The 22,235-nt window shown below is 47.0% G+C and overlaps 3 protein-coding genes across 4 annotated transcripts in view; 2 read left to right on the top strand and 1 right to left on the bottom strand.

The window, feature by feature from the left end:
• The window catches only part of OSBP2 (oxysterol binding protein 2), a 166,408-nt gene that overhangs the window by 898 nt on the left and 143,275 nt on the right, over nucleotides 1-22,235 (top strand). The window contains exon 2 of the mRNA XM_067014694.1: nucleotides 5,181-5,672. The gene's annotated coding sequence lies outside the window, so the exon portion shown is untranslated. The remainder of the gene's footprint in view (nucleotides 1-5,180; nucleotides 5,673-22,235) is intronic.
• Nucleotides 1,831-9,763, bottom strand: DUSP18 (dual specificity phosphatase 18). 2 transcript variants are annotated; one of them, XM_059039329.2, is made up of 2 exons: nucleotides 8,715-9,763; nucleotides 1,831-6,847 (listed from the first exon to the last, which is right to left on the bottom strand). In XM_059039329.2, exon 2 carries the CDS (start codon nucleotides 6,775-6,777, stop codon nucleotides 6,211-6,213), a length of 567 nt encoding a protein of 188 aa, XP_058895312.1. In that variant the 5' UTR covers nucleotides 6,778-6,847; nucleotides 8,715-9,763; the 3' UTR covers nucleotides 1,831-6,210. The 2 variants fall into 2 exon arrangements, with proteins under 2 accessions (XP_058895312.1, XP_058895313.1); XM_059039330.2 differs by lacking the exon at nucleotides 8,715-9,763 and having other exon boundaries at nucleotides 6,217-6,502; nucleotides 6,613-6,843.
• Nucleotides 9,258-14,774, top strand: C15H5orf52 (chromosome 15 C5orf52 homolog). Its single transcript, XM_067014701.1, has 3 exons — nucleotides 9,258-9,501; nucleotides 11,605-11,718; nucleotides 14,428-14,774. The coding sequence occupies exons 1-3, from the start codon at nucleotides 9,317-9,319 to the stop codon at nucleotides 14,564-14,566; spliced, it is 438 nt and encodes a 145-aa protein (XP_066870802.1). The 5' UTR covers nucleotides 9,258-9,316; the 3' UTR covers nucleotides 14,567-14,774.

The following is a 22,235-nucleotide window of genomic DNA, read 5'->3' as shown; positions in this document are numbered from 1 at the left end:
AATGCCTCCTAAAACAAAGACTCAACAGTTACCATAGGATTTAACCAAGACCTAGAGTCTCACAATATAATATTTAAAATGCCCAGGGCTTCCCTGGTGGCGCAGTGGTTGGGAGACAGCCTGCCGATGCAGGGGACACGGGTTCGTGCCCCGGTCCGGGAAGATCCCACATGCCGCGGAGCGGCTCGGCCCGTGAACCATGGCCGCTGAGCCTGCGCGTCCGGAGCCTGTGCTCTGCAACGGGAGAGGCCACATGAGAGGCCCGCGTACCACAAAAAAAAAAAATAAAAAAAAAAAAATAAATAAAAAAAAAAAATAAAATGCCCAGGATACAATCCAAAATTACTCTGGATACAAAGAACCAAGAAAGTCTAAACACTGAGATAACCCAAATGTTGGACTTATCAGAAAAAGACCTTAGAAATGAAAAGATAGAAAGTCTCAACAGAGAAATAGAAGATATAGAAAATAACCAAATAAAAAATTTTAAACTAAGAAAATACATTAATCAAAATTTGAAAATATATTGGATGGCCTTAGTAGCAAAATGGCAGAGGAAATTCAGCAAACTTGAAGTCAGATCCGTAGAAATTATCTGTAATAAGCAGAACGTCCACCTCTGCCAAATGCCCTGTTCCCTGGAACATGTGAACGTTACTTTACATGATAAAAGAGAGTTTGCAGATGTAATTGAGGTTATGGACTTTAAAATCCGGACTATCTAGATTATTGGGTGGGCCTAGTCTAATCACATGAATCCTTAAAAGCAGAGATTTTTCTCTGGCTGGATTCAGAGGTGCAGCAGAAGGAAAAGTCAGAGGTATTCAAAGCATGAGAGGGACTCAACCCACTTTTTTTGGAGGGGCCACATGGAAAGCATTAAAAGGAATGTGGGCACCTTCTAGAACAGAGCAGCCCCCAGCTGATAGTTAGTAAGGAAATGAGGTCTTTTTCAACTACAAGGAACTGAATTCAGTCAACAACCTCAATAAGCTTGGAAGCAGAATCTTCCCCAGAGCTCTGCTCCAGTAAAAAACACACATGATTTCAGCCTTAGGAAACGCCTTGATTTTGGCCTTGTGAGTCCCTAAGCAGAAAACTCAGTCAAGCCCAGCCAGACTTCTGACCTACAGAAATTGTGAAGTAATAAATAGGTGCTATTTTAAGCCAATAAGTTTGTGGTAATTTGTCATAGCAGCAAGAGAAAACTAATACATTTCCCAATATGAATAGCAGTGAGAAGTAGTAAGATATTAATTTAAGTGGATTATGAAAAGTTATATGTATATTATAATCTCTAGTGCAACCTCTAAAAAACTTATACAAAATTAAAGTGGAATACTTAAAAATATTAATAATTCAAAAGAAGGCAGGAAAAGGGAAATAAAGGAATGAGAAACAGAAAGGACAAATAGAAAACAATAAAATGGTAGACTTAAATCCAAATATCAATATTTTGAGCATAAACACACCAATTAAGAGACAAATTGGATATATTAAAAAAGACCCAACTACATGCTATCTATAGGAAACACACTTTAGGTTAAAAGTAAATGGATATAAAAAGATGTATCACGCAAACACTACTTAAAACAAAGCTGGAGTGGTTATATTAATGTCAGACAAAATAGACTTCAAAAAATTAAGAAGGATAAAGAGACAGTGCATATTGACAAAAGGGTCAATTCACCATGAAGACATAACAATCCTAGGTATGTATGCACCTAAAAACAAAGCTTCAAAATACATGAAACAAAAATTGAAAGAATTGAAAGGAGAAGTACACAAATCCACAATTTTTGTTGGATACTGCAACATTCCTCTCTTAGTAATCAATAGAACAAGTAAAAAGAAAACCAGAAAGAGTGTAAAAGAATTGAAACCACCATCAATCAACTGGTCCTAATTGACATTTATTGAACACTCTATCCAAAATAACCTTTTTTTCCCCCAAGTGCATATGAAACATTCACCAAGACAGACCATATCCTACATCATTAAGTAAACATTAACAAATTTAGAAGAAATGAAATCATACAACATGTTCTCTGACCTTGATGGAATTAAACTAGAAACCAATAACAGAGAGATGGTTGTAAAATTTCCAAATACTTAGAAGTTAAACTACACATTTCTAAATAATACATGGATTAAGGAGGACATTACAAGGGAAATTAGAAAATGTTTTGAAATGGACAAAAATGAAAATGCAGTATATAAAACTTTGTGGGATGCAGGCCTCAAATCAATAATCTAATTTTCCACCTTAGGAAATTAGAAAAAAGAGCAAAATAAACTCAAAGCAAGCAGAACTATGGAAATAATAAAGAGCAGAAATCAATGAAATAGAAAAGGGAAGAACAATAGGGAAAATTAAAGACACAAGGTAGGTAATTCTTTAAAAAGATTTTTTAAATTGATAAACCTCTAGCCAGACTAACAAAGAAATAGAGAAGACAAATAATCAGTGTGGAGAATGGAAATGTGATGTCACTATAGACCCTGCAGTTAATAAGGATATTAAGGGAATAGTATAAACAATTCCACATGCATAAATTTGACAATTAGATGAAATGGACCTATTCCTTGAAAATCACAAACTACCAAAACTCACCAAAGATGAAATAGATAATTTGATTAATCCTTTAACTATTAATGGAATTGAATTCTTTGTTAAATCCTTCTGAAAAAGAAATCTCCAGGCCCAAATAGTTTTACTGCTGAAGTCTACCAAACATTCAAAGAAGAAGTAACACCAATTCACATATCTCTTCTAGAAAATAGAAGAGAGAATACTTTCCAACTCTTCCTTAACCTAATAAAGGGCAACTACAAAAAGGCCTATGGCTAACACCATAGTTAATGGCAAAAGACTGAACACCTTCTAAGATTAGGTATAAGGTAAGACTTATCATAAAAGCTACAGTAATCAAGATAGTGTGGTATCGGTAAAGAGAAAGACACGTATCAAACAGAATGAAGAGTATGCAAAGGTGCAAAGGCAGCTCAATGCACAAAGGACAGCCTTCAACAAATGGAGTTGAAAGCATTAGACATCCACATGAAAAAATATGAACCTCAAACTAAACCTCACACCTTATACAAAAGGATCATGGAAATAGTGAAAATTTTAAACTCTCAAACATTAGAGAAAATCTTTGTGATATTAGGTTAGGCAAAGTGTTCTCAGACGTGACACCAAAACAACGATCCATAAAAGGAAAAACTGGTAAGTAGCACTTCATCAAAATTTAAAACTTTTGCTCGAAAAAATAAACTTTTAAGAGAAATGAAAAGACAAGCTAGACTGGAGAAAAATATTTACAAATCCATATCTGATAAAGGACTTGTATCCAGAATATACAAAGAATTCTCAATATTCAATAGTGAGAAAACAACTCAATTTAAAAACAGGTAAAAAAGTTGAATAGACACTTCACCAAAGAGGGAATGTGGAAGGCAATTAAACACACAAAAATATGCTTAACATCATTAGGGAAATGCAAATTAAAACTGCAATAAGCTAATACCACACACCTATCAGAATGGCTGAAATAAAAAATATTGGCAGTTCCAAATACTGGCGAGAAATTGGATCTCTCATAGTGGAAGGCAAAATGGTATTGCCACTCTGGAAATCTGGTAGTTTCTAAAAGTTAAACATAAACTTTACCACATGAATGGCTAAAATAAAAAATATTGGCAGTTCCAAATACTGGCGAGAAATTGGATCTCTCATAGTGGAAGGCAAAATGATATTGCCACTCTGGAAATCTGGTAGTTTCCAAAAGTTAAACATAACCTTTACCACACGACTGAGCAATCCCACTCATAAACTTATGTTCACATAAAAACCTATACACAAATATTTGTAGCAGTTTTATTCAAAATCACCCAAACTGGAAACAACCCAAATATCCTTCAACGGGTGAAGGTAAAACAAACTGTAGTGCATCCAACAATGGAATACCACCTAGCCATAAAAAGCAACATGCGTGAATCTCAAAGACAGAAAGTAGCCAGTCTCTAGATGTGACATCCTCTATGATTCTATGTATGTGACAATGTGGAAGAGGCAAATCTATAGGGAATGGAGAACAGATAGGTGTTTGCCAGAGGTTGGTGTGGGGCAAAGGTGTGACTGCCAAGGGGCAGAGTAAGGGAATTCTTTGGTTGACGGAACTGCCCTGTGTCCTGATTGTGGAGGTAGTTACACAAATGTGTTAAAACACAGAGAACTTTACACAGGAGAAAGTTAATTTTATGGTATGTTAATTAAAAAAAAAATTTTTTTTTTTGCGGTACGCGCGCCTCTCACTGTTGTGGCCTCTCCCGTTGCTCCGGACGCGCAGGCTCAGCAGCCATGGCTCACGGGCCCAGCTGCTCCGTGGCATGTGGGATCTTCCCGGACCGGGGCACGAATCCGTGTCCCCTGCATCGGCAGGCAGACTCTCAACCACTGCGCCACCAGGGAAGCCCTAATTTAAAATTTTAAAAAACTGAAACAAAAGATATTCAAATAAATTTCTCTTTAAAAATGTTTTCAAAGAAAATTTCCACCTGGGTTTCTTCCTGATGGGTTTCTTCTGCTTTGGGGGGGCTCTGCCATACCAGCCCTGGTGTTTGTGGTTCTGTTTATTCATCTGTAAAATGAGGTCAGTCTCGAATAGCGATTTTCCTTCTCCCCGGACACTAAAATTACACTTCTGGGCAGGCCCTTTGTAGAAGTGAGGGTGGAGCAGGTTTGGAGAAAAGGAGCATTTGGCCTCCAGTGGGCTCTGACCCACAGAGCAGTTGTGCTCTTGACTGGCCCATGTACTGTTTGTCTGAAAATCTCTGGATTAGAATAGCTGCTCTTGACCCAGATCCACACACACCTGGGGGGTTTGAACAATCCTGGATTTCAGGGCCTACTGGTAGGGCCCACTCATTTATCCCTTTGGCACATACCCCACTGGACCCCAGCGGTCAGCCAGACCAGGACACTGGCTCTAATGATCAGCAATCTAAACAAGGCCCTTTGGGGGAAGCTGGAAGTGTGCTCGTTGTTCTAGGAGTCCCAGATTGCACATGGATTAAACATTGTGCTTAATCCAAAGGGAAGTCTGAAAAGCCTTCGAGGTCTAGTCCTCCTTAAAGGCAGGGTCTGAAAGGACTGAAACCATTTTTCTCCCACACAGGATGACTTTCTGGAAGAGCACTTTCTAAGCAATAAAGGGCTGTGCGCAGATCGGGGAGCTGCTGTTATGAAGACGACTTGCTGACCCGGGGCAGCAGGGCCAGAGTATCATTCGTGATGAGAGCTGCCAGTTACACCAAGCACCAAGCACCTGCCATGTGCCAGGCACCGTGCTAAGGAAGCACTGAATCTTCATGACAACCCTGTGAGGAAAGGGCTGTCATCGCCTGGACGAGGAAACTGAGGCTCCAAGAGGCCCCACATCACACAGGCAGGAGGTGACAAGGCTGGGTTCCGGTCCACAGCTCCAGCCTTCTGAGCCGAGGCCTGTGAGAGGAACCTCTGAGCCTGATGTCAGGCCTGCTCTCCACACGTGCCCCGAGATGGAGACTAATACCACCTTTCATCTTGCCACGTACAACAGCGCTCAAAAAGAAATGTTTTTTAAGGAATTTTATACAATGGAATGCTTCCTTTGAAAACTATCTTATGCGTAAGTCCAATCTAGAAGACCACAGTTGAAGGTGGAAGCAGGGTTGGCTTGGGGCCCCCAGGGCTCCTGGAGTACCGCTTGAAGGCTACTTATCAAGTAGGTTGGCACTTACTGTGAGAAGCATGGGAGGTGCCATGATGCTTAAGGCTGGCTTCGTGTTCAAAAGAATGAGGCGGGATTGTGGCAGACTCATTCCTGGGTTGGTCGGTCGTGGGGAGGGCTGCAGAATACCAAACTTGCCATATGCATTGGGTGCTGGTCCATTTGGTTCACTCTTCCCTCTGGTCAGCAGCCATGAGCTGTCACTTGCAGGGTAGGAAACTTATCTTCACCATCTTACATTTAATAAACTGAATCTTTAAAGTTATGAATTATAAGATTAAGAGCTGTAGTACCCTTCCTTTTTTCTTGCCCTTAAAAAAGGCATCATCTGGTTTTTCTGTATCAGTGAAAGTAGAATGTTTTAAGTACAGATCTTGGTGTAGGATCAATGGCAGATCTGTACCTCTGCCCCTGGGGCAGGGGCTGGTGGAATGGCTCACAGTGGAATCATCAGACGGACCTCCTTCTCATAGATGTCGGGGATCACTCCCATGGGGGAGCTGACCATGTGCACAGTGTTCTTGCCAAACAGCTGGAACTCATAGTGGATGAGCTGCTCCCAAAAGCCATTGTTGGGCCGGATGATGGGCCGGCATGACTTGGTCCACGTGTGGGCATCCAGCAGGGACATGGCATGGTACTTCATGAGATAGGCAAGGCAGAGGGCGGCCGAGCGGCTCACGCCGGCGGCACAGTGCAACAGGGTGCGGCCCTGCTTCACCTCCACGCTGTGGATGTGGTCTGCAATGGGGTCGAAGAAGTCACAGAGACGCGACATGGGTGTGTCAGCCACAGGCACCTGCACATAGTGGATGTCCTCGTATAAGGTGTTCACCACCTCCACTGAGACGTTGATGACCGTGGTGATGTGGTTGCTGGAGAGCATGAGCTTGTTGTTGGCGGCTACCCCGTTGCTGATATACAGGCTGCTGGTGATCTGTGAGAGGCCGCTGACCGAGGGCTGCCGGAACTGAACCGGGAAGGCACACGGAGATGCTGTCATTGGGCCGGTGGGTCAGCGGCCAGTGAGACATAGACGCTGCATCTTCCTGCTAGGCTGTGTCCATAGAAAACTGCAAGGAGGGAGAAGGGATAAATGAGGAGCCAAAGTTCTGTCCCCCCACTTAACATAATTCAGTGGCTGCCCACTGTCACGATGAGATGGAGCCCCTAAGCTTGGCTGTCAAGGCAATTTGTGGCCCAGCTCCTGCCCATCTCTTCAGCCTCCTGTTAACCTTTCCCACGTCCTGAAGGGCCTTGGCTGGGCTGAGCCACTTACAGTTCTGTATGGACAGTGGTCCTCTCTGGCCCAGGGCCTTTCCTGCTCTCATCCTAGAACCCCCTTTCCTTACAAGCCTGTCAGGTCCTAATCTGTTCCATTCAGCAGAGGACTGTTGAGCATTGGGATCTTAGCCAAGGGTCACTTCCTCGGGGAAACCTTCCAGAACTACACCCCTCCCCCATATTTGATCAAGTCCCAGCTCCAGGCAGGCCCTATGTGCCCTGCTTCCTAACATTTCCTGAAGAAGTGCTTTTGCCGTGATCTGTCTGTGAGTTCCCTTTGGATATCACTGTATCTATCTTCACTCCTATCATATCACCAGTGCCCAGTTGCGTGTCCCCACAAGTAGGTGCTTAAAAATATTTGCTAAGTGAAGAAATGACTCCAACAACCACAACTCTGCCTCCTGAGAGGTTTTCTGGAAAAGATGAGGTCTCTGGCCATGTTTCTCTAGAACTTTGGGGAGGAGCTGGGTGGAGGTGAGGGTGGTTCTTAGGCTGCTGGAAAGGAAAGCCAAAGGCTGCACAGACAAATCCCACCTGCCAGTACCCCAGAGTCCAATGCAATAGGCTCACCCCAGGTAGGGCAGATGGGGTTGGTTTGTTCTAAAAGTCTTGTGAGGGTAGGGGAAGAGCCCCACCCCCAACCTCAACCAGTTGGAAGCCTAAATGCTAAGGAATGTTCTGGATCCTCATCATCTGAAAACCCAGAGAGAAGTGGACTGAGGGCCCCCAAAACTAGTACCCAGTGGGCAACAGGAATAGGGGAGACTGCTGTTCATCACAGGGACAAAAAGTGTGCAGAGGAGACACTGCTCTGCAAGGTGAGGGTAGTAATGAGAGGAAAGTCATTTTCATGCTAGTCAAGAAATATTTATCAGGCACTGTAGTAGGTGCTGGGGATACTGAAATGTACAAGTCAGCCATGCCCCCCTGCCCCAGAGCTCAAAGTCTAGTGGGAGAGACGGACATTAAATAGGCAATTATGGGCACCACAGAGTTGGAAAATAGGGGATAACAGTGCCTACCTTATAACAATCTTCTGAGGATTAAATGAGGTAACCTGGGTAAAGTGTTTAACAACAAGGCCTGGGACATTTATCTACAAATGATAACTACTGTTGCTGTTGTTAGGGAAGTTAAAATGCAGGGCATTATGGGAATGAAGAATAATGGTATTTATTTCAGGCTGGGGCTACGGAGTTGCGAAGATCGCCTGAAGAAATGACACAAAGATCTGAAGAACTTTAGCGTGAGGGGGAGGAAGAGCGAGAAAGAGCGACTCGGCAGCATCTCAGTTTCACCATTTTATAGCGTACAAAGCCTTTGGTTCAATCTCCAAAACAGCATAACGAGCCGGTGTCTGGAGTTAATATCTCCATTTTACACACGGGGAAGGTGAGGCAGAGTGGGGAAAAGGACCTGTCTAGGGTCACAAAGCAAGGTTCAAAAGCCGGTCTTTCTGGCCTCATTATGTGTGGGAAAAGTGCACAAACACCGCGGAGTTTTCGTTAATACTGGGTTATAAACGTGGAACAGAGTACAAGGGATGACGGGAGAAAGGGGCCGCTTCCAGGGGTGAGTCAGGTAGGTTTCCTGGGGAGTTGGCGTTGGAATGGGCTTCTTCGCCCGCTCAGTGTCAAGACCTCGGTGTCTTACCTCTCTCTCGCGGGCGGGAGGGCAGGTTAGTTCAGGAAACAACCTTGGGCGAGGGTCTCCAGGTGAGAGAAGACCGGTCGGGACCCAGGAGCCACAATCCGCCGGCCCGGTGCTCCAGTTTCCATAGCAATGGTCCCTCGTCGCAGGGAGGAATGGGCACCCAGGCCTCGTCTCCCCGTCCCGGAGCTGCCCCGCCCGGATTCACCCGGTTACCCGCCCTGCGATCACGCGGGGACCACAGCAGTCCTAGTCAAGAAGTAGGGTCTGCTCTGCGCACTGCAACCAGCAGCTTGTCCTCCAGCCAGTCTCCATGGCAACGCGCCGGGCCGCACCACGGCAGCCGCCGAGGGACAATCCTGCCGCGGCCGCAGCCTTGGGGCTTTGAGCACAAGGCCCGCCCACCCCCCACCCCGGTCCCGCCTTCCTCTCGCGTCTTCCGGGCAACGCGCGGTGTTCAGCGCCTCGCGTCTGCGCAGAGGCTTGCTACGCGTCTGCGCCAGCTCACAGAGGTTGAGTACTGACCTGGCTCCCGTTCCCGAGTCGCTCTCTAAGGTGGAAGGAGCGAATCCTGCAGTTAGCCAGCAGCCCAGGCCCTCCGTCACATGGAACCTAGGCTCGCCCATTGCCTGTGCGGTGACCCCCAGGCGACCACCAGTTCTGGCACCAGCCCGGCCTCTGCCTTCTTCCGGCGCAGTAGGTTCGGCAGCCGCCCGGACATTCACGTACGGACCAAGCCGCAGATCTGCTTCCTGCGGCCGCAGACCGCTCAGTCGCCGGTGCTCTTCAGGTGCGGCCCGGGGGCCCAGAGCGTTCGTCAGAGCCCGGGCCCCCGGGGGGAGCCGAACTCCCTCAGACCCCTGCTCCCTAAGCCGGCCGCCGGGACCTGGGCCCTAGCTCTCCAGAGCCTCAGGCCCCTCAGAGCCCGGCCCTTTCTTAGACCCCAGGAGAGTCTGAATTTCCCAGCCCAGCGCCTCGCCCGCCGTGGAGCCCGAACGCCCTCAGTCCAGACTCCAGGGGAGTCTGGAATTCCCACCTCCAACCCACATATCCTCCGAATCGCCGCGGGCCCGGCCCTCTAGTCTCCCAGGTTTGACGTCGTGTATCCCGAGGGTCCCTAGCGCCCTCTGGGCCGAGCCTTGAACTTCCTTAGAACCTGATGAGGCGCAGGTCCCCTCAGGCCTGACACTACCCTCCACAGCCCCTACTTTCCGTAGTGACCCAGGGAAAGCCCCCAGTTCCCTCAGCCGGGCCCCAATACCCACAGACCCCAGTTTCCCCTCCCCTCCAACATGTCACAGCTCCCTCAGCATCCTCCAGGCTCCCACAGAGACCTTGCTTTGGAAAGCAATTTGGTTCAAAATGATCATTATTACTTGAAAGGGAATATTTCCATAAAACTGCCTTTTTCCCCCCTTCCCAGGAAGTAATGGTAAATTTGGTGCACCACTGAGTGGGTGAAGACTGTTTCATGTGTCTTTAAGTATTTTAGGTCTTTTTTTGTTTGTTTTTCTAACGGAATTTGGGAGACTTGTGTTTTCTGAGCATCTTGATCTCTAAACTAGCCTTTGCCAACACCTCATGTCTTTGTTGTCAGAAAAAACGTAAATAGGAGATAAAGGGTGTTTGTTTCTACTAGTTTGTAAATGTAAAAACATTCATAAAACCACACTTCAAAACTGGCTGAAAATGAATTAGGAAAAAAAAATTTTAGTCCTTCAAAATGTTTTATCCTTTAAAAATTGCCCTATTTTTTGTCCTATGAAAATAATATACACTTATCATAGAAAAACCAGGCAAGCAAAATGAATGGCTAGAGACAATCACTGTTACCATGTTGGTCCAGATCTCTTCTCATATATATGTACTGCAACATGCTTACACATTTTACTTTGCAGGGGGATGGGGGGTATATGTCACAAAAAAGTTTACTATTTTGTAATCTTTTTTTCCCCCACCCAATACACTTTGGATGTCTGTTTTATTCATAACTGTGTAATATTTTATTGTATGACCTAACCACAATTTATTCATTTGCTTCCCTATTGTATATTTAGGTAGTTTCCAAATTTTAGAAAGAAAATATTTTGAGTAATTATTTTTAAGTGGGCAAAAATATCTATGTAGTTGCAAAACCACTTCACGGTGTCACCAAATTATCAAAAAGAGAAAACTCAAGGCCTGGTATTATCCATTTTTGACCAATTCCTCATTTTGACCAAATTGTTATCTCTAGTTTGGCCTGGAGCACCTGGCTCCATTCCATCACACCCCATCCCATCCCAACTTCTACCTCTCACCCTCCAGAGTCTCCTCAAGTCCTTGTCCACCCCAAACTTCCTTCACTTTTCCAGACTTTTCCCAAACCCTTTTCCCTTAGAATTCCCCCATCAACCAACCTAACCTCTGTCCAAACACTTTATTCCCTTTTTTCCTGTTTCCTCTGACCTCCCCCACCCAGATCCCCCTTATACCTAGGCTTGAGCAGTGCCCCGCCCCATCTCAACCCCCCTCAGATTCATCCCTCTGACTTTGCTTCTTTCATCTAAGACCCTCGCCTCCCATTTCAAACTGCATTTTCTTAAGATGACTGCTCCTGTGGACAATGCTGAATCCCTGTTGACACTTCTCTTGTGGATTACTTTGACCTTTCTACATCCTTCTCAGGATGGTTTTCCCTCTCAGCATCCAAGAAACACCCATTTAGCACACATTTCCTACAAGAAGAAACCTAGGCCTACTCCCTTGCTCCTCTGACAACTATGACAGGGTGGTGCCTCTCCCAAGAAACTTGGGGAAGCCTCAGCCACTACCCCAGGATCCCATCAGATCAGGTCCTGCCCTAGCCCTGGCCTAGCCATCAAGCCTGTACCACTTTCTCCTCCCTCTCCAGCTTAATGAATTTCAGTGAAGCAGCAGTGAAAAAATTTTTACCCAAGAGCCACTTATCTCGGGTAATTATTCGTGACATCCTCAGTGCACAACGAATCTATGAGATGGAGGTAAAGTTGTCACAAGCTTTTGCATTAGAGGGTGTTAGTGGCTTGATCCATGTTCATTTCACTCTCCCCAAAACCTTGCGGGGAGATCACAGATCTTAGAGGTGATAGGAAAACATCAAAGTACTCTAATACAAGCCCATTTTACAGAGGAGGCAGTTGAGACTCAGGGTTACTGATTTGCCCAAGGTGTCACAGCTGTTCCTGGGCTGAGGGAACCAAGGAGGACTCCATGTCTCTTGGCTCCGGTGGCATTTTTTTCCCTCAAAGTACATTAGCTTTCTATTTAGGGATTCCCTGAATGGATTCCTACTATCTCCCATAAAAAGTCTTGGCTCTTAGAGCTTGAAGTGGCATTGACACCATTTAGTCATTTTTTTCCTTCAGGGATTATCCCCCACTATCCACATGAGAACTGAGGCTCTTCTACTTTTTGTTTATGGACAAGAAGGGTTTGACCTGCTTACCCAGAAGCCCTCAGAAGAAGAGGGAAACCGCAGCATCATCATCCCACAGACCCTGATTAATTCATTAAATACATCTTTGGGGCCTGCTTGGGACAGGCACTGTTTTGGGCACTAGGGAGAGGCTAGTGAACACGATGGACTCTGAGAAGGTACTCGTTTCTTCCAGCAGAGCAGACATCCCAGAGTTGAGCTGCTGTCCCCTTCTTGACTCTGTTGAACCTCCCTCCATGTCCCAGGATCAAATCTGGATGGATGCATGGGATTCTGACATTGAAAACAATGGGAAGGATGTAAGAGATAGTGTCAGATCCTCTTAAGGGTCACAGAGACCAAAAGAAGACTGGAGGCCTGGGTGTTTCTCCCTCTGCTAAACTTCCAGTGGCATGGTGTAGTGGCAATAGGGTGGACTTGGATATGGCCAGGCCAGCTTTGTGTGAACTTGGGGAGTCACTTTTCCTCCAGGACTCTTCTCATTTGTAAAATAGGATCTATTAGGATCCTCTCAGTTGCAGGTGACACAAACTGAACTTGAACTAGTTCAAGCAAAATAGAGAATGATGAGTTTACATAATCGAGGGTAGATAGGGCAGGGTCACCAATGTTTGGGATGAGAGATGGCAGGGGCTCCAGTGCCATTGGTTGTGTCTTCCACTCTCCCTGTCAGCTCCCCTTCTGCTGCTTTCCGCATGTTGGCATCGTCATCAGGCTGGCTGTCGCTGGGGAGCATGGCCACAGGAAACCATGGCCTTTAGCCCAGAAAGGAAATGGAGTGCTTCCACTGTTGGTGAAGTTAGACAAATCCTGGAGAAGGACTCCAGTTGGCTTAAGTTGGGTCTCGGGCCCATCCATGCCCCAGTCACTGTGGTCAGGTAGTGTAGGCTATTCTGACTGGCCCAGGATGGGTTGGGGGCCAACCCCTATAACCAGTGGGTTTGGAGATATTGCACCTCTGATAAGTGGGGTGAGGATCTGTGAGATATAATTGGAAACTCTCTTGAGTTGGCTTTATATGTGCCATCCTCCAGCCATCCAGAAGTTCTCCTTTTGAAGCTGTATTGAGCCCTTACATGTTTTGGGTACACAATGTCCATTATGTATTATTACCCCATTTAATAGTTCAGCAAACCGAGGCTCAGAGATGGAGTAACTTCACTAAGGGGTGTCATTGTGGACTTGCAAACCCAGGTCTGACTGACCATGGTGCAGGATGTTCTCCCTAAGGACAGGGACTGTCTTCTCTGTAGAGCCAGTGACTTGCTGAGGGCCCAGCTTGTAGGAACTCAGATTTGAGAGGCTTGAGTGGCAGCGTGGCAGTCTTTCTCTCTCCCCCGCAAAGTGCTCCCAGCTTTGGCTAGCCACTGGCTTCTCGGCCTCCAGGAAGGCAGCTAAGATCTAGTGTCTTGGGAATCCTCTGAGCAACGCTCTGAGAACAGTGGATGATGGCCGGTATCCCTTTATTTATGGCCACAGTTCTCAACCAGGACAGCTTTGCTCAGGGACTCTGGCGCTGTCTGGAGGCCTTTTTGGTAGCACAAGTGAGAGTGGGATGGTGCTACTGGCATTTACTAGGTGGAGGCCAGGGATGCTAATGTTGCTAAATGTCTTACAATGCACAGGCCAGCCCCCCGCCACAAAGAATTACCTGGTCCCATGTCAGTAGTACCAAGGTCAAGAGACCCTGATCCATAGTAAAAGTGCAATCACTCTGTGCCTTGCTTAGAAATATCTGGGCATGTGTCCCACCTTCCTGACTATGTGTAGTTGCTGTGAAGACCTGCAGCTGATTTTTCATAGTATCCTCTCCACAGCTACCTCATTGGAATAAGTAAATGAATAAGACAAAGGATATGCCTTCCCAAAGCTAGCAGTTTTGTTGGGGACAGGATAGAAATGGTAGAATAGAATAAATAAGTAGAGTTCAGTGTGACATAGGGGGTGTCACCAACAATATGTGGGGGGCAACCTTTCTCTTCCTCCCCTCCCCTCTCTTTCTCACCACTCTTCAAATAGAGATGTTAGGTCAAAATCAGGCTCTGAGGCTGCAGACTGTCAGAAGGTACCATAGGAGTTACCTAGCTCAATGCCCTCACTTTAAAATAGGGAAACTGAGGCTCCCTGTGAGCCAAGTTATTGATGAAATATTGGGTCTAGCTGGCTCCTTTTCTACCCTCATATCAGGAGCACAGATGCCTCTCTTACTGTGAAGTAGCTTCTTCATCCTAAACTCACCTCTGTTTTTTGTAAGACAAGAGCTTCAGACAAGACCAAGAAAAAGATGGGCCACTTGTATGACCACCTGAAAAAAAAATTCACAACAGACCAGCTCAGAAAGCTGGGGCGCTGGCGACGGGAATCCATGAACGTCCGGCAGTACCTGGATAGCATCTGAGTGTACAAGGAACCTAACAAGAAAGACCAACCACCTGCCCTGGGGCCATGACGACACTAGGCTGACGGGAGAAGAGCTGGAAGGGAGCCAGTCTACACCGTTGTAGAACAACAATAAATGAGACCAGTGGACAGTAGAGCACAAACCCCCTCAGCAATTCTAATATTTCTTGCCCTGTCCCATCCCCTCTTTTCTGGTGAAGGTGATTCTGATAGTTCTGTAGCTGCCCAAGTGGAAATGGCTGAATCGAACCAGCTTCCAAGGTTAAGGCATGACCTTTGGTACCCACATGTCTGGTACAATGCCAGGCCAGGTGCACTGGGACAATGGTACCTTGGATGGGAGGAGCTCGGTAATGCCGCTGCCTAGCATTCCAGTGATAAGGAGTCAGGGTGGGGCATCAGGCAGACCTGGGTTAAGGGCTATTTCTGCCATCCATCAGCTGTGTGACTCTGTAACCTCTCTGAGCCTCTGTGTCCTTATACTAAAGAATGGGGAAGTAGTGCGGGAACCTACCTCCAAGAACTGGCATGAGGATGTGGAGCGCTTGGCCCGGGGCCTGTCATCCTCAGTGGCTCTCATCACGATGCCCACAGTTAGCTTCCAGCCTTGTCAGTCCCCACTTCCTGGCCTGCCTGCTGTCCCAGCTATGCCCCGACAGCCCACAACATGCCTTTACTTGCTCTGGCTCCTCATCTAGAATGCCTCTTCAGCCCTCCAGCGCTCTCAGGAAGCTCTCTGCATCCTTCAAGCCTTATTGCAATGCCATTCCCCCCACCCCACAAGCTTCTCTGACCGTCTTCTGCCTGCCATTCCCCCCACCCCACAAGCTTCTCTGACCGTCTTCTGCCTGCCCCTCCCCCACCCTGCCCAAGCCACATGGGTTCCCCTCCACTCTGAACTTGGCTTACCTGTGGTGGCTTCACTCTGCCTTCCATGGTAGATGTTTGGGTATTTGTCCCAGCCCTTGATTAGACTGTACAGTCTTTGACAGTGGGGGCCAAGCATCCCCCAGGATTTAGTTCAGGCCTCTTCTGTGCCATTTCCCCCGCCCAGCCCCACCAGAAAAGGCTTCTCCTTCCTGTGCCAACACGTCTGTGTGCACTGAGCATGCGGTTGGCCATTTCTTGTTGCTCCCTGTCTCCCTGACCACGTTGTGAATGTCTCGATGGCCAGGATGCTGACTCGTTCATCTCTGCAACCACAAGGCCCAGTAACATTGAGGAGTTACTCTGTTTTTTGAATAAATGTTCATTCCTTTGTTTAATTACAGCTTCAGCACAGTGCACAGAGTAAGGGCCTGCTACATATTTTTTTAAGTTAACCAAGTCCTCTCACTTTACAGATGAGGAAACTGAGGCCCAGAGAGATGACCTGACTTGCCTAAGGTCATGCAGCAAGTTAGTGGCAGAGAACTAGAAGCAGGTTTCCCGACTGCCGTGGAGTGGTCATTCTGCATCACCACAGTTGCTAGGTAAGGACCTCAGTCCTCTTGGTGGCTTTCAGAAGCACTCTTCATTCGTCCTCGTCCTCGTCCTCATCCTCATCCAGGTGTGGGGAACTGGATGTCCATGATGCTTTTATTTTCCCTTTTTTTTTTGGCCGCACTGCACGGCATGTGGGATCTTATTAGTTCCCCAACCAGGGATCAAACCCATACCTCCCTGCAGTGGAAGTGCCAGATTCTTAACTACTGGACCGCCGGGGAAGTCCCCTATTTTCTCTTTTAATGGTCTTTTGAAAACATGCTACTTTTCAGTGGGAGCCCAAACGGTCTTTTTCTAGGTTTTTGTCTGTTTTCTTGGCTGAGCACAACTGATTAGAATAATTGACTTTAAATATTTAAATTTTATTATACAAGCAATATGACCACATTTGCCCAAAACAAAAATTCTTCTATTAGATCAACCACTGCTAGCATTTTGATGTGTTTCTTATATTTTGTGTATTCATTTCATTTCAGCAACAGTCTTTTTCCTTGGCACTGTACCTAGAGAAGGGGAAAGGAAGGCTTTGGGGATCCTGGTGTCTTCAGAGGGCACACAGAGCAGCCCCAGCCCCTCTTTTCTCCAGAGTGTCCCCAAGAATTCTCCACTTACTAGATCTTCCCTAATGCAGCCTCTCTGAGACTCATCCCAGTCTAGCCTCTGGCCACATGCACCCTTCTTCCCTAGACAGCTGGCCTTGGCAGAGGGTCTTTGCATCCTCATGCTGTGGCCCAACAGACTGGGGGACCCCTGGGAGTGGGGCAGGTGGAGGAGTTGGGATGTCAACCTAATGAGTCACTTTATAAGCCACTAACTCATCTCAGACTGTGTGGACTTAGTGTTTCCATTTTTGCATGAAAAAACCAGAGGATGTTACATTTAAGTAAGGAACAAGAAGTGATGAAATTCTGGAGAAGCCGCCTAATTGTTGAGAGAAAAAAAAAATAAAAGGGAAGGAAAATCAGTGAAGGAAGAATGGAGGAGTGTTGGATGGGAAGGTATTATTTGAGAAATAGAATCTTTTTTTTTTTTTTTTTGTGGTACGCGGGCCTCTCACTGCTGTGGTCTCTCCCGTTGCTCCGGACGCGCAGGCTCAGCGGCCATGGCTCACGGGCCCAGCCGCTCCACGGCACGTGGGATCTTCCCGGAGGGGGCACGAACCCGTGTCCCCTGCATCGGCAGGCGGATTCCCAACCACTGCGCCACCAGGGAAGCCCAATAAGGAGGGCCTTAGGAATTCTTTAGTCCAGAGGACACGGACACACACACACACACACACACACACACACACACACACACACACACGGAACTCTTAGTTCAAATGAAGTCAATGAAGTCTCACCTGGAAGCCCATTCCAGTAAAACCACTGACATATTCACATTTATTGAGCACTCATATTCCAGGCACAAGGCTCAGCTCTTTTCAGACATGAGTCATTGATTCCTCCCAACAACAAAGTAATTTCCTTAGCCCCGTTTTATAGATGAGAAATTGAGGCTCAGAGAGCAAGAATCCCACCTAAGATTGGGCAGCTAGTAAGTGCCAAAGCCCACCTCAAGCCTGTCTCATCCAAAAACCATCTCCTAAGTGCCATGTGATAAGCTCCCAATCGTTATCTCTCTAGTTGGAAGTGGAGGCTAGGGACCCTGAGCCCTTGGGAGCATGAGTTCACAGACGGTGATGTGGAGCCTCAGCTGTGTTGTCAGCTACTTGAGGTTAGCTGTTTCACAGAGAGCTGGACTAAACTCCAGGTCCCCCTTCTACCGGATAGCTAAGGGGAACTTGTCACCCATTCTGGGATGGACACACTGTTAGGGGGAGTTAGGCTGCGTAGCTGTGGATGAGGCACATGCCCACTCAGGAAGTGGAAGAACAGACACAGGAGTCCTGACCATTGCCCATTAGCTATGTAAAGAGGTTTTCAGTTTTGTCCTCAGGAAACCTTTGTGGAATATCCTTTGTGTCTGAAGAACCGTGCTGATGGCAGGGGGCAGATGAATGATACTCTTTTAATGGGATTGAGTATTTTGGGTGTACCTTTAGTTCTTGCTAAGACACATTTCCTTCCCTCCTCCCCTTTCACCACATGCATGTCACTCCTTTAGGGTACTTAAAAAGCCTTCCCAGTTTAAAAATCTTGCTAGGTGCACAGTGGACCTAGTTCCTTCTCCAGAGTTTCTCCATGACCTGGAACAAAGGGAGGGAACTTCTGTTTACCGAGCACCTGTTACACGCAAGACATTTTATATCCTACCTCATTCAGTCCTCACAACTGTACTCTTCAGGTATCATGCCCACTTTTAAGGTGAGGAAACCGAGGCACAGAGAGGCTAAGGCACTTGCTTGGAGTCGCTAGGTTTGAACCAGGATGTGAGACGCATAAGGCATGCTCTTTCCATGCCACCTGGCAGCCCCAGTGATGCTCGGCTGCATTGCAAGCACCGCCCTCAATTTCAGCCATTGTCAACTGCAGGAACTGCTCTGTGAGGGACGCCCATTCATGGTCCTGGGCCCTGACTTTCCTCCTAGGCTACCACTGTTGGCCATGTGGTCAGCGACACGGCAGGGGGGAATTCTTGGGTGAGGACTCATTCCCCTCGTGGCACGTCCAAGCTCCAGGCTGTCAGGCAGGGACAGTGGCTTCAGATCCCAGCAGGTGGATGTGGAGCAGCCTACCAAGGGGCTAGGCAGATAGAATTATAGGGGCAGTTAGTCAGGGAGCAGGGGAGGCAGTTGCAGCTAAGAGTGATCCCAAAGTTCTTATATATCCACCCTATCCATCTATCCACATACCCTTCCACCCATCCACTCACTTATCCATCTGTCCATGTGGCACTTCACCCCACAATCAGAACACAAAGGTGGAGAAACTGATTTTCTTGTTTGCTGTGACACCTCTCACTTCTCCCAATCATTGTGGGGAAGTGGAGTGACCTGCCGACTGGGAGTGCCTCTGCCCTGATTCACTCCAACCTTGGGCAAGTCACATCTCCGCGCTGAGAGTTTGGGGAGCTGGAAAAACCTCAGAGCTGCCTCGCGCAGGCCATTTCTCTTATTTCATCAATGGGTGGCAGAGGCAGAGAGTGGGGAATTGACTTGCCAAGGTCAGATAAGGAATTAGTGTTGGATTTGGGACTGGATGCCAGGGCGCTGCCACTCATTTGTAAAGTGGGAATGGGAATCCTAGCTCTCCTCACTTCCTGGGATTGTAGGGAGGACCCCACGAGATAAGTGGTGGGAAAGCGCTTTGAGAAGTGAGGTCACCAGAGCAGAAAGTCCCAGAGGTGCAACCAAGGCCCCAACTGCTGGGCCAGCACAGATTCCACAATGACCACAAGGGGTCAGCAGACGCATGTGCACTCAGTTGGGATCTGCTGGAAGGCTCATACCTGTGAGCCAGCGCCTGGGAGGGAGACCAAATCATTTAATTCCTTGCGACCCCTAGCACAAACAAGAGGATGGATGCCTCCCAGCCCAGCCCGTTGTTGAATCGGGAAGTGTTACTCGGGTATTACAATTCAGAGCCTGGTCCAGCCACTGACTTGGGAACTCTGCAGGGCTTTGAGGGCTCTGGGGTCTGGGCCAGGAGCAGGCCTTGACTGGGACCCCCTGTCTCCCCCAGTAACCTTTCTCTGGGCTTCAGCTCTCTCACCTGCAACTGTTCCAAGGGGGTGGTGGTGCTGGTGGCTGATGTCTGCACTTCCTTCTGTTCTCAAGCCTGAGCTGTGGCACAGAGCTTTGCACACATAATGCTCCATAAATGTCTGCTGAGTAAATGGGAGCAACTCCTGCCCCGAGCAAAGCCAGAAAAATCCAGGTCAGCTTGTGGCCACAGATACAAATGTAGATGCTGGTTTGAGTCTCCTTTACCCAGGAAAAGAGATGTACAAGCTAAGAGGGAGGCAGGGCAGCATGTAGCTAAGAGCACAAATTTGGAAGGAAGACCTCAGTTCAAATCCCAGGTCAGCTGCTTTCCAGCTCTATGCCCCTTAGCAAGTGCCCTGTAAAATAAGCCGGTGTAGATTTCCTCTGCTGTTATGCAATTAGATCTGCCTTACCTCTTGTCCCTTTGCCGAATGAGAATATCTGGCTGGAAGCTCTGCATAGGGAAGAATGAGAAATAGCAGAGTCAGGAGGGCTGTGTTCTGTGGTGCCAACATCCATTCTGCAAGCCCTTGCTGACCTCAGATGTTTCATTCAGTTTCTTTAGAGAAGAGACATGTTTTCTGTCTGGGAGAAATGTTACCTGCACTTTGCAAAATTCAGCGTAGAGAGGGGTAGGGCAGTGGGTTGGAGCAGTTAGCCTCCCACACTGCCCCCCAGCCCCCGCCGTCCCTGCTCCAGGTTGTATGTGAGTCTATTTATTGTGCACTGAGCAGATACGAAAGGATATTGGAAAATATGTGTACGGCATACAAATAATACAAGAGACCCATGGGCTCACAAAGCTGTTTGAGGAATAAAATCTCCCATTTTAGTTCCCTGTTCTCGCTCCTATCCTCTGCCATAACCTGTTCACTTTGAGCCCGAAGCTTCCCTGGATTCTCTCAAGCCAGCTGGCTCCTACCTCCTCTTTAGCTGGCTTAGACAATGTTCTCAGCTGCTGCTTCCACCTGTTTTGCTCATAAGAGTTCTCATCCTCTTTCCATATTCTAAGCACTTGTTGAAATCTCTCATTCGTCAGTGATCTGTCTTTCTTTTTTTTTGGCCATGCCACACGGCATGTGAGATCTTAGTTCCCTGATCAGGAATCAAACCCGTGTTCTCTGCAGTGGAAGCTTGGTGTCCTAACCACTGGGATGCCAGGGAATTCCCTTAGTGATCCATCTTTATTTAAAATTGAAACACCCCCAACATGGCCTTCCCAAGCCCTCTTAACTGTTCTCTTTTTCTCCATGGCATGTCACCTTCTAAATGATTTATTTGGTATATTTCTGTCTTCTTACTAGAATGTAAGCTCCAGGATGGCAGGAATTTTTGTCAGATTTCTTTCACTGCTCAATCATCAGGGCCTATAAGAAGACTTGGCATATGATATGAATTCAATGAACATTTGTTAAATAAAGTCTTCTTTCTATTTCTATTGCTGTTGAATGCTTAGTACTTTTGGAATTTTTTATACTTTTGTTTCAGTGGGGTCTCTTTGGGTCTCAAGAAAGATGGAAGGCAAACATGGGTTCTTGTCAGATACCCTGAGCTAAAAGTCTCAGTGTCAGTGGTCCTTAATGTGGAGGGATCATGGACCCCTTTAAGATTATGATGAAACCTACCACAAATCGGCACTTACACTTAAAATTTACATATAACTTATGAAAATCATACACTTCATCTTAAGGACCTGTTCTCTTAGAACATTTCTGGAAAGATGGGTAGAAACTATCAACACACTAGCCCCAGAAAGGAGGAAGAGGGGAGTTCTTCTTTCATTATATATCCTGTATACTTCAGTTCTATATAGTGCAAGCATTACAATTTCAACGTTTTAGAAACCAGTTAAATATTTTAAAGAAACCTATGTTCTAACCCCTTGGGGTGATCACAAGCTCACATGTGTTCAGGGGCCAAGGAGGTCAGTACACGTGGCTTTAGGACAATAGGCAGAGGTGGGAGCTGAGGCTAAACCGAGCTTGCACACCCCACCCCAAGATGCTTAAATGCACTGGCATTAAAAACATGGTGTTGATCAAACTTTTCTGGCCTGTTTTTTAAAAAAATATATTTATTTATTTTTATTTTTGCCTGCGTTGGGTCTTCATTGCTGCCCGCGGGCGTTCTCTAGTTGCGGAGAGCAGGGGCTACTCTTTGTTGTGGTGCACGGGTTTCTCATTGCGGTGGCTTCTCTTGTTGCAGAGCACCGGCTCTAGGCGCGCGGGCTTCAGTAGTTGTGGCACACAAGGTCCAGAGTAGTCGTGGCGCACAGGCTTAGTTGTCTGCAACATGTGGGATCTTCCCAGACCAGGGCTCTAACCCGTGTTCCCTGCATTGGCAGGCGGATTCTTAACCACTGTGCCACCAGGGAAGCCCGGGATAGATTCTTTAAAATCAGTGATGTTTACCCTTTCTGGGATTACAGACTCCTTTGGGAATCCCATGGAAACTAGGGACCTTCCCCCTAGGAAAATGCACAGACAGGTAAAACTCCACAGGCTACTGCAGCATCTTCACGGACCGCCAGCTAAGA

This window comes from Kogia breviceps, chromosome 15, assembly GCF_026419965.1.
Source record: "Kogia breviceps isolate mKogBre1 chromosome 15, mKogBre1 haplotype 1, whole genome shotgun sequence".
Taxonomy (NCBI): domain Eukaryota; kingdom Metazoa; phylum Chordata; class Mammalia; order Artiodactyla; family Physeteridae; genus Kogia; species Kogia breviceps.
The sequence above is the reverse complement of the archived record's forward strand: the minus strand, read 5'-3'. Positions and strand labels throughout refer to the sequence as shown.